Here is a 16,556-nt window from a genome sequence, read left to right on the forward strand (position 1 = left end):
TATAGTAATTGCACACAATTCAAATCTTTCCATCTATTTACCGACTTATTATGCTTTTATTGGATGAAAAAGTGGAGAATATTTGCAAATTGGGATATTTTTTTAATAAAATAATAACGAGGAGCAAGCCTAATAATGCAATATCAAATATGTAAAAAAAATAGAAAGAAAACCCAATAGCCCACAGATACAGGTCTTATTTCATTCAAAATATTTTCCTAAAAATATTATACTTTTTAGGAAGTATATTTTTTGAGAAGTATGTTAATAAGAAACTTACTTTTTATAAAATATAATATAAATATATTTAGTATATAAATCAACTTTTTATAATTTATTTTTAAATTATAAAAAATAATAATATCTAATATAATAAATTAAAAAATAAATCGATAAATTTATTATATTTATCTAAGAAAATGTAACTTATCAAAGAAAGTAGAATACTCTATTTTATAGGAAATTAATTTAATAGTATAAACAAATCAAATAAAATTATTTTTTCACTCATTAAGAAGTTTTACTTCCACAATTTATTTTCCCCAACCAAACAAGGCCGTAGTTAAAATATTTTATATATTGGAGAACATGGGACATGGCGTGAAAGAAAGGCAGGCCTTGGCTTAACGGCTTTCCTCATCTTTTCTTGGTGTGGCAACGAATGTGTTAGAAAATTTACTCCCAACTATATCACCTAAAATATATATATATATATATATATATATATATATATATATATATATATATATATATATATATATATATATATATATAAAACTACCAACAATTATGTCATAATAGCCGGAGAAAGAGAGAGAAAGGCAAAACCCGCACCTCCACCTCATCGATCTCCTTGTTGGCAAACCAGAAAATTCGTTCTACTCGATCTTACATTTTTTTTTTCTCATTTCCTCTTTCTGGGAAAATCATAAGGAAAATCCTAGAAAATTCTACTGGCCTGCATCGACCATCGTCTCTCTAATACGTTGGTTTATGCAGGCTGTCTGCTAATTTTATTTCCATTTCTTCATAATTCGCATTTCCTTTTTGCATTTCGCAAATTCTCCCATTTACTGTTCAAATCCGGGGAAGATTTTGAATTATATATACTGATAGATGCAGCATAATATATTCACTTCAATGCGTAGCTTGAAGTTCATTGAAGGGTGTAAAGCCACACAGGTTTATGCCCTTAATCCCAATGGCACCGCAGCTGGAGGAGGCGGAGCCGGCTGCGGTGGTGTCGGGGAAAAGTTTCTGCAACACCTGCAAGACCTCAGAGTCAATTCCGCTAGACCAAAATCAAATCGAACTTCTCAAACATCGCCTAATAACATCACAAATAATATATCAGTTGAAAATCTACTCCCTTCCGGTCTTCCCGACTCCGATCTCCTCGAGCCGCAGATCGAACCTTGCCTTAGGTATGTTGATTTTGTCCAAACTCTAGCGGATGTATATCGTAAAATTGAGAAATGTCCCCAATTCGAGAAATCCGAGGTGTACATAGAGCAATGCGCGATATTCCGGGGTTTATCGGATCCGAAAATGTTCCGACGGAGCCTCCGTTCGGCCAGACAGCACGCCGTTGACGTGCACTCGAAAATCGTGCTGGCCTCGTGGTTAAGATTTGAGAGGAGAGAAGATGAACTTGTGGGTACATCGGCCATGGATTGTTGCGGGAGAAATCTAGAATGCCCTAACGCTTGTTTGGTTTCCGGTTACGATCCTGAATCGGTAAATGATCCTTGTATGTGTTCGAGGTCTCCTAGAGAAGAATGCGATGATGATATTTCAATTGGGGACAATGAATGTTCAACCTCCGATGAAGACGGTGATATGTCGTTTTGCATTGGTGATGATGAGATTAGGTGTGTGCGTTACAATATTGCTTCACTTTCGAGACCGTTTAAAGCATTGCTGTACGGTGGTTTTTCGGAGTCAAGGAGAGAGAAGATAAATTTCTCTAAGAATGGGATATCGGCAAAAGGAATGAGAGCGGTGGAGATTTTTAGCAGGACGAAAAGATTAGGTTCTTTCGAGCTGCCCATCGTATTAGAGCTTCTTTCTTTGGCAAACAGGTTTTGTTGCGAGGAATTGAAGTCAGCTTGTGATGCCCATTTGGCATCTTTGGTTTCAGAAATGGAGGAGGCCATGGTTTTAATTGAGTTTGGTTTGGAGGAGACTGCATATCTTTTAGTTGCTGCTTGTTTACAGGTGTTTTTGAGAGAGCTTCCGAATTCAATGTATAATTCTGATGTGATGAGATTGTTTTGTAGTTCAGAGGGTACTGAGAGATTGGCTCTGGTCGGGCATACTTCTTTTCTGTTGTACTACTTCTTGAGTCAGATTGCTTTCGAGGAAGACATGAAATCCAATGCAACGGTGATGCTTTTGGAGAGGTTGGGAGAGTGTGCAAAAGAAGGTTGGCAGAAGCAACTTGCTTATCACCAATTAGGCGTTGTGATGCTTGAAAGGAAAGAATATAAAGACGCCCAGAATTGGTTTGAAGCTGCAGCTGAGGCAGGTCATGTTTATTCATTAGTTGGTGTTGCAAGGGCCAGATATAAGCGTGGCCACAAGTATTCAGCGTACAAGATGACGAATTCTCTGGTTTCTGATTATAAACCAATTGGGTGGATGTATCAGGAAAGGTCCTTGTATTGTGTTGGGAAGGAGAAGATGATGGATTTGAACACAGCAACTGAATTGGATCCAACTCTTTCTTTTCCATACAAGTACAGGGCTGTTTTGTTGGTGCAGGAGAACAGATTGGGAGCAGCAATCTCAGAACTCAACAAAATAATTGGTTTCAAGGTCTCTTCTGATTGCCTTGAATTACGAGCTTGGATTTCAATTGCTTTGGAGGATTATGAAAGTGCTCTCAGAGACGTCCGGGCACTCTTGACTTTGGAGCCAAATTACATGATGTTTAATGGGAAAATGCACGGGGATCGCTTGGTAGAACTTCTTCATCCTCTTGTCCAGCAGTGGAGTCAGGCTGATTGCTGGATGCAACTTTATGATAGGTGGTCCTCCGTTGATGATATAGGCTCCTTAGCTGTTGTACACCATATGCTGGCAAATGACCCAGGGAAGAGCCTCCTACGTTTTCGGCAATCTCTTCTACTTTTACGGTAATTGTGCATTCAACTCTATTAGTAAAGCTTTGCTTAGCTTCATTTATTACTTCTCTTTCTTGCTCAGTTATGATATGTTTTCAGCTCTAATAAAATCTATGCTATTTGGTGTTTTTGTTAGCAATTTGTATGCTTTGAGTTCATCTTTATTCAGGAAGATGCTTTAACTTGACATCTTATATCTGCATAAAGCTTGTGCAATGTTGCTATTTCAGAAATGTACCTCCGCCTCCACCACCACCACCACAACCCCCACCACCCCACCCACCCCCTGCCCGCCCCGCCGCCACGGGGCCAACGGAAAAAAACCCACACCCAGCCTTTCCATGCCTCTCCTTCTGTCCTTTTTTCTTATTATTTCTCATACCCTCACTGAAATTAAGTAGGCATGAAAGAGGTGGAAAAGTAACTGCTTGAAGAGGAAAGAAAAAACAAACATATTTGTTTATATGCGGGTGTGGTGAGGGCACTGCTAATAGTTCTTTTATATTTCTTTATTTAATCAATTTATAGTGTCCATATTTATTGTCCTGTATGAAACTAAGCAAAGATTTAAAACTGTGGGGGTGTTGTTTAGCGTCACTTGCTATTGCAATGAATATGTATTCCTTCTAGTTATTTATGAAGGCAAATCATAGTTGTCAACTTAAAAATGCAGCTGAAATTCATCAGGCGTGCCCCTTAAGCCAGGCACAAGGTGTGCCTCACTAACACTTTTCCTGCATCTGTTTTTCCTTTTTTTTTTTCTCCTGCAATGTTGTTTCATTTTTATATTCTCTAGTGTTTATTTGACCATATATTATATGAGCTTTAACATATTCTCATGCACACCAAATCAAATTAAAGCTACAAAAACAAAGAAGCCATCATTAGATGAGCAAGCAGAGCTGTTATACATAAGGGGTAATAAATCAAGTTGGTGCTGGTTAGGTTTTCTCTATGTACAACTAGGCTCTCTCTCTCTCTCTCTCTCTCTCTCTCTCTCTCTCTCTCTATTCTTTTTCAATCTTGAAGTTTTCCTTTTCCTTTCTTTCCAAGTCCTCTTGATCTTGTTTTGCCCCCGTCTTGTCTCATCTATTCTTCTCTATCATTTATTCAATTCAAAAGATAATGGCCCTGGGAGGGCCCTTACTTTTCATTCTGCAGAGGTAGTCTCTGCTGCCCGTCCCTTGGTCCATTTCTCCCCTCTTCTCTTTTCTTCTTCTTCTTCTTCTTCTTCTTCTTCTTATTTTTACTTTCTCCTTTTCTGGATGCCTCACAGACATCCTTTTTGGGATGCTTTTGTTTCTTCTTTTCTGGATGCTTTTCAAGGGGAGTATATAGACAATGAAGAAAAAGGTTGAAATTATGGGAAAAAGGTGATGTGCAGGATGTGATAGAAAATATGCGGTACAAGTTATCGGATGGTCTTCACATAGAAAATTTGCAGCCCTCCATTTGCATTGAAATTCTAATGTGCAGGAATTGCTAGAAATTTGTGGGGAAAAAGGATGTTTTATCATGAAAGATTATTATAGCTGAAGGTATAATATTTGATGGAAACTTTTCCTGGAATTTAAAACATTTATTATTAGTTTTGAGTGATAAGATTTCATTTTTATTACTCAAACACACATTCGGTACATATTGATAAGTCACTTTTTGATTTATAATGTGTTCATTAATCTTTTATAGATTATTTGGAGGTTTTCTTTGTTTCTTATTTTTTTGTACTTTCCTCAACCAATTTCTCATGCACATTGACTTCTGATTATTATGCCAATCAAGAAAAGGAAAAGAAATATATGTATGTATGTATATAAGCAAGCATATTAAATGTACTGCACTGTTAATTATCTAGAATACAGTTTCAAGATACGTAAGGGAATTTTATGTTTCTAATCCAATATTTTTGGGGCTCATCCTTATTCTATTATTTGTTAATAATTAATATTTTAATTCCAATGGCAAGTTGTTGTTTATCATTGGTATAGGTTAAATTGTCAAAAGGCTGCCATGCGTAGTTTGCGGTTGGCTAGAAATTTTTCTGCTTCTGAGCATGAAAGGCTTGTTTATGAAGGATGGATTCTGTATGACACTGGCCATCGAGAAGAAGCCCTTGCTAAGGCTGAGGAGTCCATTTCGATTCAGAGATCATTTGAAGCTTTTTTCCTTAAGGCATATGCTTTGGCAGATTCTAGTCTTGATTCTGAGTCATCAATGTATGTTATTGAACTTCTGGAGGAAGCTCTTAGGTGCCCTTCAGATGGCCTCAGGAAAGGACAAGTAAGTGCCTACTTTGAAGCAATCCTATTATTGTGAATGCAACTGGATATTATTTAAGTTGGGCTATTTTTCTGTTCTGTAGGCCCTCAATAATCTAGGGAGCGTCTATGTTGATTGTGATAAGCTGGATCTTGCTGCCGACTGTTACATGAATGCACTCAATATCAAACATACAAGAGCACATCAAGGTCTGGCACGTGTATATCATCTCAAAAATCAACGCAAAGCTGCATATGATGAGATGACAAAACTGATAGAAAAAGCCAGGAATAATGCATCTGCTTATGAGAAGCGTTCTGAGTACTGTGATCGTGACATGGCAAAGAGTGATCTTAGTATGGCAACCCTGCTTGATCCCTTGAGAACATACCCTTACAGATACAGGGCAGCAGGCAAGTACTGTGATCTCAATTCTAATGTCTTCAGATTTTTCTCCAGTTATAAGTTGATACTATCATGATGATCTATAGACCACCATATATCTGAGGCAATGTGAGTTCAACCCTGAACTATTGATATTTAAGCCATGGGCATGTTCTAATCTTTGAATGAGTATCCTGGAATTGTGTTTTAATTCTATATCATTAATGAATTAAGCTATCCTATTGTTTGAGATCCCTTTTTCCTGTTGAGTGAGAGTGTTGTTGTTGAGATCAAGTCAGGTTCTAGGTCAAGGATTTGCTCTGGTTATATAGAAATGCCAAACTTTAATTCTCATGGAAGAAATGTGTGTTTAATTAGAAAGGGGTAAAAATACTGATTTTGTAAGTTTGATTCCTGTGGAAATAGGCATGACTGCTAGCCGGTAAGTGCATGAAATACATAGTAGATAAGTCTCTTCAATATTGTTTGTCTGTATGCTTGCCTATATCATTAATTACCTCTATTCTCCTATGTTGGTCACCCATGTAAATTAATGTCTCTACTTTTAGTTTTCACTATATAGAAACTGTTCAGTGCTTATAGTGCGTGTTCTATTTTGCTGTTCACAATTATTTGTACAACATGGATTTATGACCTGGATGTTGGGATGCCTTTTGTGCCATTGCCCTTGTTTGCAATTTGTCAATTTTTGGATTTGTGATCATGCACTCTAATGCCCTTTGTCAATTCTGTCAATGGAAATGTCAAACAGGCTGTTTGCTATTTTTCCCCTCTGTGTAAACTGTAAAAAAAAAAAAAAAAGAAAAAAAAAGGGGAGGAATTTGACCATGTGGCCTCTTTAGAGAAGTGTTGATACGAACTACGCTATGTTTGCTTGTAATTTGAATAATGGTTGAGGCAACCAGTAACAATGTAATGGTTATTAAATCATTGACTAGTGCTTTATGATACTTTTTTTTTTTTTGTTGGGGGGAGGGGGGGGGGGGGTGTGGTTTCATCACTGGAATCACTGATATGATGAGCCATGAAATTACTTTGATTGAATTGATTAAAAAGGCTTCATGTTTCATTTGACTAATAAGGGATAGGTGTGTATCGGAAATGAAGGTGGATTTGAATTTATGTTCCACCATAAACACCAATTTTAATGTTAAATTCAAATATCGCTTCATTTCAAATCCTTATGTATCCAAATGGATTCTATTAAAATTAAATCTGACTCACATTTGAGTCAATGGATGGTTATATTATAAGTGCCTGTGTAGTAATCAGATCCCTTGTTTTCTATTGGCTAACAGCCTAACACTCTTCATGGCTTTATACTTGGAATTCAACTTTGATCCTTGTTGCAGAACTCAATTACTCGCAGAAGAGGCATACTGTTTAGTTTGTAGTTGGCCTTTTAGTTATTACTATTTTTCTTGAATATGCATGTTTGCACAATATGCATTTAAAATGTGATTAGCTCTAGCTGGATGCAGTTTGATTCTTGATAGCTATATATTGCGCATTAAGGGGATCTTTGTATGACATCCTTGCAACTCCTGATTTTGTTCGACTTATCTCTGTGAGAAATAGGTGTTTTGGTCTTGGTTAAAGTTGCCTTGGATTGACTTCATGATGTTAAATCATTGTCAGAAATTTAAAATTATCCTACAAGTCACTTCTGCCTCCCTGGTTAGACTGGACAATTGTTTCTTTTATGGTCTTGGATGTTATTATGGCTGGGAAGATAAATTTTCCTCTACTTTACTATTGGAAATCTAGTCTCCTTATTTGAGCCTCAGTGCCAGGTTGGGCTTCCAAGCACTTAAATCTTGAAGGTTGGTGCTAATGGGATAATTTTTAATGCCAATGGTCTAGTAGAGTGCTTGACTGGAATGGCCATTGGATCAGATTTCATCTAAGATTAATAAATCAAAATGAATCTGTGTCTGGGATGGAAGCTTGTTATTTGTTTGTATTGCAGAATTGATGTGTCCATCTGCTATTATGCTTCTAAAGTAGCCAAGTGGGTGTAGCTTTTTATTTAGTTATTTCAATTAGAGTTTGAAATGAATTTCAATAATATTCTTAAAATAAAAAAAAAGAAAATTTGGAATCTTAATTTTTGCCTGAAATTAGTTAAAAGAAGGAATTGGTGGTAATTTTTCCTCTCTTCTTGTTCTTGTAGTAGGCATTTACCTTTATGTATTCAATTTTTGTTGGAGATGAGATGCCTTATGATAATGCTTTCAAATTAAAGTTTCTGTGATTCTGATTCAGCTTATAGTTGAACTTCACTAGTGAACTTATAACGAGTGTTTATTATGTGTTTGTATGCATGTGGAGAAACATTGGACTAACTAAAACTAATACTCTGTTTCAGTTTTAATGGATGACCACAAAGAAGCTGAGGCCATAGCAGAGCTGTCAAAGGCCATAGTTTTCAAGCCAGATTTGCAGTTGCTACATCTTCGTGCTGCATTTTATGACTCAATGGGTGATAATATCTCCACCCTACGAGATTGTGAAGCTGCCCTTTGTCTTGATTCAGGTCATATCGATACAATTGAACTCTATGATAAAGCATTGAAGCGGGCTGATGAACAAAAATGAGAATAAAAAACCATATTGGCATTATATCTGCATTATCTGGGCAATAGCATAGTTGACAAATCTCTTTTTCTTTTGGTACAAGAAAGGCCAGTGTTTGTCTGGGCATTGTATCTTTTTGGATTCTCTCTCAAGGAACATTGAGATGCAAACGTGCCAGGGCATTCTATAGGAAAGGAAAGAGCAATTTGGATTGGAAAAAAGGAAAAGGAAAATTAGAGAGTGAGATAAGCATGTAAATATATTTATTCTATAATATATTATGGGATCAATGTATGATGTTAGTGCTGCAGACTGCTTCTGCTGCTGCTCCCCAACATTTCACTTAAGATTGTAATAGTACCACAGTCAAAAGAAACATTTACATGAAATGGCAGCTTGTGATGAAGTCTGTCGCTTTTTGAGGTTCACAGATCTTTTTTCCTCTCTTCGTTTTTCTTTAATTTTTGCTAAGTGGTTTACAATGTATTGTAACTTCTCTGATACTGTTCTTTGTTTTGATTTATGAGCTTCACAATTTTCCTACATAGCAATCACTCTTGGAAGAGACTGAATTTAAAATCCCTTTTAATTTCTCATTGATGAAAGAATAATTTGTTACTATATATTGTATATGCTTTATTATCATGATTATTTTTAGTTTCTCCTAGCAGGAACTACATTCTTGAATTCCTTAGTTCTGTTCATCAGAAGGTCAGGCAGGCAATTTAAAATAGGCTGCATATAATTATTATAAAAAGGCTCCTTTCGGTGTACAAGTGGAAGTAGAACTTGTCTCTTTCAATCCCTGGGAAAGGAGTGTTTTCTGCCCAACCTGTGAGCATAAATAAAGTGCAAAAAGGTTGTAATGGTTTGCACGGGATACCTATAGTTTCAACTGCTTTCTGATGGTATCATCTAGCAACCTTTTATCACATATCTTCATTCTTCCAAGGGTATCTACTTCTCCACCCTTTTTTCTCCATGGACAGTCTCTTGGTGGAATGAAACTGCTGAATGCCTATATGGAAAAATCAAGTGAAGAAGCTATGAATACGATTTGTCCCGGAAAGCTGGACTTCAATTTGCCACTCTTATCAACTAGGCGGCTCGGTGTTTGCCCTGGTACAAACTCACATATCTCTTCTCAGGATACAGGCGATAGGATTCCATTTTGCTGGGAACAAGCTCCTGGCAAGCCCAAGAACCTGGAGAGCTCTGGCATCCATGACGGAGACACTCCCCGTCCTAAGCTACCACCGTGTAGATGGCAGCCACAGAAAGAAGCAATCGCAAATGATGTGAACGTTCACGACCATGATGATGGTTGCGATGCTGATGTTGATGACAATGGCGATGCTGAAGAGGAGGATGATGTGTATTCAGATGCTATAGATGTGCTATCACTAACAGAAGCAATAGACATTGTCCAGAAAGCTGAGGATGACTATGGAATGGATAGGTTAAATTTAGAGAGTTTGGAGTCCAGGGGTAACCAGTCACCGAATTTCATGATCGAACGCTTTCTTCCTGATGCTACTGCATTAGCTGCATCATCTGCATTATATTCTTCAAAGAATTTGAACAGGAAGCTTCCTTATTTTTGCAGCAATTATGCAGAGGAATATACTTCACAAACAGTTGGAGGATCATATTCTTCAGAGGCATCCCAGAAAGGGTGCGGGCTAGAACTTTTGTTTCCCTGGCGCATGAAGCACAAGTTATGCGGTGTAAAGAGCCCCGTGCGGCAAGTCTCACCGAATGTGCGAACTCTATCTCTATGTACTTTAAAACAAAGCAAACATTGTTCAACTGCTAGGCCTTTTGCCCATGCAAAGAAAGATATTTAATTTATAAATTACAGATTCTCTCATAAAAATTTAGTTTCTTCATGTTTTTTAGTATTTTTTTTTTCTTAAAAAAATATGTTTCATGACAGCGAACAATATAAATTTAGATTAATTTACTACTTTAAAAAAAATTAATAAATAATATTGTGAAAAATATTGCATCTTCTTGATGAAGCTTTGTGTGTGGCCTATAAATTTTGACTATTTTTCAATTAAGTTAGATAATGACGTTAAAATTATTATTTAGAAAAATATTTTTTAAAATATATTAATTAGGGGATTTTTAAGTTTGGATTTGACATATTTTGATTATAAAAATTTTAAAATAATTAAATAATTAATTTTATATATAAATATTAAAAATGATAATATCAAAATTTTAAAAAAGCGGGTGATGGGCCATTGGGCCGAACTTGTCACAGGGAAAATTACAATCCATCCAATAGAGAAATTAATTTTTAGATCTTTGGTAGTCCAAACGTGTGTGGCAAGACACACGTGATAAATTTAAAAAATGTAGGGTTATTCGGGTTCGGTGAACTTGGGGCAGTGTCGGGCAGCCACAAACCCCTGCCCGATAACTTCCATGGAAAGTCCTCACCTCCCGCTTCTTCTACGCATTCGAAATGGATTATATAACACCTCCCAAAACCCCCCAGATTCAAAGCCTATACTCCTGACAGTCACCAATCTCTCTCTTCATCTTCGCTTCGTTTCGTTCGACAATAGTATAGTGAGAGGGCGCGGGAGAGGAGATAAAGAGAGAGAGAGAAACCCTAGGTTTATCTTCAGTGGGGTTTTATCAGGTTCCTATTGCTAGGTATTTCTCTGACCTTAATCTCTATCTGTGTCTTGTGATTTTCGTTTCACTAAGAGATCTGTTTCTTACTTCACATATCTTTGCCAATGTGTGGTTTCCCTTTTGATTATTGGCGGCGCAACTGTGGAATTTATTACTTTTTTTAGGGTTTTCTTCTTTGTTACTTTGTATGCTCGAATGAATCAAGGGATCTAGTTCCTGCTTGTTATTTTTATCAGTCATTTCTTGTTGCTGTTTTTGAACTGTTTATGGTTTTCGAGGGTTTAGGCTACTTTCTTGCTGGTGTTGTTTTTTCCCCCCTGCTGCCTATTTCTCTTTTTGAGCTATATGGCTGGTCTTAAGAAAAGCAATTGTTTTTGTTTTTCGATCATTCGAAGTAAATGATGAAAAACAGATTCTCTTGCTTGATATAGTGGAGAGAGGATATTAATGCTTTTCACTGGGCTTTGTTTGCTTATTTTCTGCTGAGAAGTAGGTGGATAAAAAATTTGAATGTCAGATAGGCTATGGCATTTATGAGAAAGAATTATGCACTTGGTTGTGCTCCAATGTCCAATTAACTGTTTGGTTTAATTGGCAGTGGAAAAAGCTTGTATGAGGAACATCTTCTTGGATAAAACTCTTCTGCTTTGGCAGATTGAAGTTTTGGAAAACTCTGCATGCAGAAGATACATGGTCTAATTTCTTTTTTAGTTACTGAGGCTGGCTGTAACATGCTTCTGTTTTCTCTGGTTTTTCTTGTAAGAGGAGCAGAAAAACGAGAAAATTTCTCTGTATAATTCATTCAAACTGTATAGGGAATTTATACACGATATTGGAAGTATACTAATCCTAGACGAATTCAAGTATTGCATTTGCATTCCTATTATACTACTTAATTATAAGGGATAATCTCAAAATTGATAATTGGAACACTTGCTAATTGCTTTTGATCCAAATCCTTAGTTGATTGGTCGTTCAATTAAGATCTGGATCATTTTCATTGTTCAATTTATAATTTGTTGAATTGCATTTGTTATTTGCTTTTTTAGAAATCATAGGATTGAATTGCAGAGAATTTGGTGCATAGTCTTATTGAACAAGTCCCTAATATTTAGAGATGTAATTTCTACCAGATGAATATAGTTAATAAAATGTGTGCATATGCTATATTGACTTACATAATTTCAAGCCCCTTGGTGATAGGGAAGGAGTTAGTTTGAATGGAGTGGTACTGTCCCAAAGTAATCACTTTAAATATCTAGGCTCAGTCCTTCAAGTAGATGGGGGATGTGAGGAGGATGTTAGTCATAGGATTAAAGCCGGATGGTTGAAGTGGAGACGTGCCACGGGAGTTTTATGTGATCGTAAGATTCCCAATAAATTAAAAGGAAAATTTTACCATACGACCGGCTATGTTATATGGTAGTGTGTGTTGGGCTCTGATAGTGTCGTTTGCATCTAAGATAAGAGTTGCAGAGATGAGAATGTTAAGGTGGATGAGTGGCCATACTAGACTAGATAAAGTCCGTAATGAGAGTATTAGAGAAAAGGTAGGAGTGGTGCCAATTGAAGATAAGTTGAGAGAAGGGAGATTGAGGTGGTTTGGTCATGTGAAGCGTAGACATACGGAGGCTCCAGTTAGACAAGTAGAGCACATTAGGTTAGAGGATAGAAAGAAAAAAAGGGGTAGACCTAAATTAACTTGGAGGAGAGTAGTACAACATGACTTAGAAGCATTAAACATTTCTGAGGATTTAACCCAAAATCGTTCAGAGTGGAAAAAGCGAATCCATATAGCCGACCCCAAATTTTTGGGATAAAGGCTTAGTTGAGTTGAGTTGAGTTGTACTTGTTTGCTGCTTTGATTTTCTGCAGTTCTCCAACTACTAGATTGTTTTTTTGAATTGTTAATTTTTGTCATGTGTGTGTCTTTTTCAATATTAGTGTTTTCATTTACAGAATTTTGTTTATTTCTTTTTTAGAGTGTTGAAAGAAATGGCTTTGGAGATCACTGCAATTTTGTTGTCTGCCCAGTCATTGGATGCAAAAGTCCGAAATGAGGCAGAGGCTAATCTTAGGCAGTTCCAAGAGCAGAATTTGCCTCTTTTCCTTTTATCTTTATCAATTGAACTTGCAAATAATGAGAAACCTAATGAATCTCGTCGGTTGGCTGGTATTGTGCTTAAGAACTCTTTGGATGCAAAAGATGCCACGAGAAAGGAACATCTTGTCCAACAATGGATGGCAATTGAAATTTCTATTAAATCTCAAATCAAAGACTTGCTATTGAGAACCCTTGGTTCATCTGTACAGGAGGCTAGAAATACATCTGCCCAAGTAATTGCCAAGGTTGCTTCCATTGAGATTCCCCAGAAGCAATGGCCTGAGCTAATTGGATCATTGCTTAACAATATGACCCAGCAAGATGGTCCTGCAGCACTAAAACAGGCAACCCTGGAAACTCTTGGGTATGTTTGTGAGGGGATATCTGATCAGGACCTTGTGCAAGACGAAGTAAATGCTATTCTGACTGCAGTTGTCCAAGGCATGACCCTTATACAGCATGGGCCTGAAATCCGCCTTGCAGCAACAAGGGCTTTATATGATGCCTTGATTTTTGCACAGACCAACTTTGAAAATGAAATGGAGCGAAATTACATAATGAAGGTGGTCTGTGAGACAGCCTTGTCCAAAGAGGCAGAGGTTAGACAGGGTGCTTTTGAGTGTCTTGTTTCAATAGCGTCAACATACTATGCTGTGCTTGAACCTTATATGCAGACCCTCTTTCAACTTACATCAAATGCAGTAAAAGGAGATGAAGAGACAGTTGCCCTCCAAGCAATTGAATTCTGGAGCTCCATCTGTGATGAAGAGATAGAGCGTCAAGAATATGATAGTCATGAAGGTGGGCATTTTGAGCATGTGCATTGTCATTTCATAAAGAAGGCCCTTCCATCTCTTGTTCCTATGTTGCTGGAAACATTATTGAAGCAGGAAGAGGATCAGGATCAGGATGATAGCATCTGGAATATATCCATGGCAGGTGGGACATGTCTAGGTCTTGTTGCTAGAACTGTTGGGGATGATGTTGTGCCCCTTGTAATGCCTTTTGTGGAGGCTAAAATTGTAAAGCCAGATTGGCATTGTCGTGAGGCAGCTACATTTGCATTTGGCTCAATTCTTGAAGGCCCTAGTATTGATAAGCTTACCCCACTAGTTAATGCTGGCTTGGATTTTCTGCTTAATGCTATGAGGGATGGAAATAAACATGTGAAGGACACAACTGCATGGACTCTCAGTCGTGTATTTGAGTTGTTGCACAGTCCCGCCAATGGATTTTCTGTGATTTCCCCTGAGAACCTCCTCCGGGTTGTGGCAGTTTTACTGGAAAGTATCAATGATGCTCCACATGTAGCTGAGAAGGTTTGTGGGGCAATCTATTACCTTGCTCAGGGATATGAGGATGCAGGAAGTAGCTCCTCTCTCCTCACTCCTTGCCTTCCTGGCATAATCTATCAACTTCTTAAAACTGCTGAGCGTACAGATGGCGGCGACTCAAAGCTTAGGTCTTCTGCATATGAAACCTTGAATGAGGTTATCAGGTCTTCCAGTATTGTGGAAACTTCTCATATTATTTCTGAGCTGCTCCCAGTCATCATGAACAAGTTAGGGCAGACTCTAGATCTTCAGATTTTATCTTCAGATGACAGAGAGAAGCAAGGAGATTTACAGGCTTCCCTTTGTGGTGTTCTACAAGTCATCATCCAGAAACTTGGCAGTACTGATGAGACCAAGCCCATTATACTGCAGGCTGCAGATCCAATTATGATTCTGTTCCTCCGTGTGCTGGCTTGCCGAAGCTCCACTGTGCATGAGGAAGCAATGCTTGCAATTGGTGCTTTGGCTTATGCCTCTGGGCCAGAGTTTGGCAAGTACATGCCTGAGTTATACAAGTATCTGGAGATGGGATTGCAGAATTTTGAGGAGTATCAGGTTTGTGCCATAACAACTGGGGTGTTTGGTGACATTTGCCGTGCAATGGATGACAAGGTTTTACCATACTGTGAGGGGATCATAAGCCACCTTATCCGCGATCTCCAAAGCGCTGAACTCCACCGATCTGTCAAGCCTCCCATATTCTCTTGTTTTGGGGACATTGCTCTTGCGATAGGGGAGCAATTCTTGAAGTACATTGAATCTGCAATAACAATGATGCAGAGTGCTGCTCAGATCTGTGCCCAGATGAATACCAGTGATGAGGAGTTTATTGACTATGGTAACCAGCTCAAGTGTAGCATCTTTGAAGCTTATTCTGGTATTCTTCAGGGATTCAAAAATTCCAAACCGGAGGTGATGCTTCCACACGCTGGACATCTTTTGCAGTTTATAGAATTGGTTTTCAGAGAGCGTCAAAGGTACCTTTTCTTTTCCTATTTTCTATCCTCCTTACTGCCCTTTGTATGACTGAGAGTCATATTTCTTGTAATTCATTTGTTCTCTTCCTTACTAATGTCTTGTTTAAATGTATTATAGGGACGAGAGTGTGACAAAAGCTGCAGTTGCAGTGATGGGTGATCTGGCAGACGCACTTGGTTCCAACACAAAGATTTTGTTTCGAGACAACACATTCTATGTTGATTTTCTTGGTGAGTGTCTTCAATCTGATGATGAACAGCTCAAGGAGACTGCAAATTGGACCCAGGGGATGATAGCACGGGTAATGGTTTCATGAGATGTTGGTAGCTAGATCTGTCTGTGGGTATAATAGTTGTTTATGATATGATTTGTTTCTTGTTAGTTCAAATGGGACAATTCTTTTTAGCTCTTTTCCATTTTAGTCTCTGGTTAAAAGTGTCAAGGGCCCAGAAAGAAAATGAGGTCATGCATCCCTGTCTCATTTGTATTTGCGGATGTGAATCATGATTATTTTCTTTTAATCCACTCTATAGGAATTGGAGAGATTCTTGGGTTAAGTGCTTTGCGGAACAATGCCACTTATCGGTGGTTTATTAGGTCATTTTATTTATTGATTTCTTCTGTCATCTTCTTATAAATGCATTTTGAAAATTTTCTGTAGCTGATGGATTTTTGGTGTGTATTTTCCAATCATAGTTTTGCATTTTCAGCTGAGGAACGAGAGGAATGGCAATTATATTTCAATCTCGTAATCTAATATTTTTGTGGTGTTAAGAGATGCCCATAATTTTCTGCTGCTTCTGAACCTAGTTTTTCTTTCTGGCTTTAGGGTGATTTTGTTTGGATTTATTTATACAAAGTTTCTTGTGTACGATGGAAAAGGTATTGTTGACGATATTTTTTTTCGTAGTCCATCACAAAGCATGTTTTGTTCAAATTGAATATCGTAAGTTGGAGCTTAAAATCTTTGATCTTCTCCTCTATTCTCGGTTGAAATGGCTATTAAGGGGAGGTTGGTTTTTTGATGGTAAGAATGACAATGGGCAACCATGGGTGGTTGGTGACAATGGGCAACAATGGGTGGTTGGTTCTTTTCTCCTTTGATTTTGTGTTTCTAGTGAAAAA

At 37.6% G+C, this 16,556-nt stretch overlaps 3 protein-coding genes across 3 annotated transcripts; all 3 read left to right on the top strand.

Moving 5' to 3' along the window:
• Positions 1-769: 769 nt before the first annotated feature.
• On the top strand, positions 770-8,911 carry LOC110662763 (ethylene-overproduction protein 1). Its single transcript, XM_021821867.2, has 4 exons — positions 770-3,137; positions 5,114-5,405; positions 5,488-5,797; positions 8,158-8,911. Exons 1-4 carry the CDS (start codon positions 1,117-1,119, stop codon positions 8,385-8,387), a joined length of 2,853 nt encoding a protein of 950 aa, XP_021677559.2. The 5' UTR covers positions 770-1,116; the 3' UTR covers positions 8,388-8,911.
• A 126-nt stretch (positions 8,912-9,037) lies between these two features.
• On the top strand, positions 9,038-10,378 carry LOC110662764 (uncharacterized). The gene has a single exon (XM_021821868.2). The coding sequence runs from the start codon at positions 9,272-9,274 to the stop codon at positions 10,211-10,213; it is 942 nt and encodes a 313-aa protein (XP_021677560.2). The 5' UTR covers positions 9,038-9,271; the 3' UTR covers positions 10,214-10,378.
• A 371-nt stretch (positions 10,379-10,749) lies between these two features.
• Positions 10,750-16,091, top strand: LOC110662765 (importin subunit beta-1). Its single transcript, XM_021821869.2, has 3 exons — positions 10,750-11,033; positions 12,998-15,430; positions 15,549-16,091. The coding sequence occupies exons 2-3, from the start codon at positions 13,011-13,013 to the stop codon at positions 15,745-15,747; spliced, it is 2,619 nt and encodes an 872-aa protein (XP_021677561.2). The 5' UTR covers positions 10,750-11,033; positions 12,998-13,010; the 3' UTR covers positions 15,748-16,091.
• Positions 16,092-16,556: the final 465 nt, after the last annotated feature.

This window comes from Hevea brasiliensis, chromosome 3 (assembly GCF_030052815.1).
Source record: "Hevea brasiliensis isolate MT/VB/25A 57/8 chromosome 3, ASM3005281v1, whole genome shotgun sequence".
In the NCBI taxonomy this organism is placed as follows: Eukaryota; Viridiplantae; Streptophyta; class Magnoliopsida; order Malpighiales; family Euphorbiaceae; genus Hevea; species Hevea brasiliensis.

Bases quoted from the DNA above. Each gene is read 5' to 3' on its own strand.
- LOC110662763 (XM_021821867.2), top strand. From the start codon at position 1,117: ATGCAGCATAATATATTCACTTCAATGCGTAGCTTGAAGTTCATTGAA. The intron at 5,406-5,487 runs GTAAGTGCCTAC...TCTGTTCTGTAG, and splicing joins ATGGCCTCAGGAAAGGACAA to GCCCTCAATAATCTAGGGAG. The intron at 5,798-8,157 runs GCAAGTACTGTG...ACTCTGTTTCAG, and splicing joins TTACAGATACAGGGCAGCAG to TTTTAATGGATGACCACAAA.
- LOC110662764 (XM_021821868.2), top strand. From the start codon at position 9,272: ATGGTATCATCTAGCAACCTTTTATCACATATCTTCATTCTTCCAAGG.
- LOC110662765 (XM_021821869.2), top strand. From the start codon at position 13,011: ATGGCTTTGGAGATCACTGCAATTTTGTTGTCTGCCCAGTCATTGGAT. The intron at 15,431-15,548 runs GTACCTTTTCTT...AATGTATTATAG, and splicing joins GTTTTCAGAGAGCGTCAAAG to GGACGAGAGTGTGACAAAAG.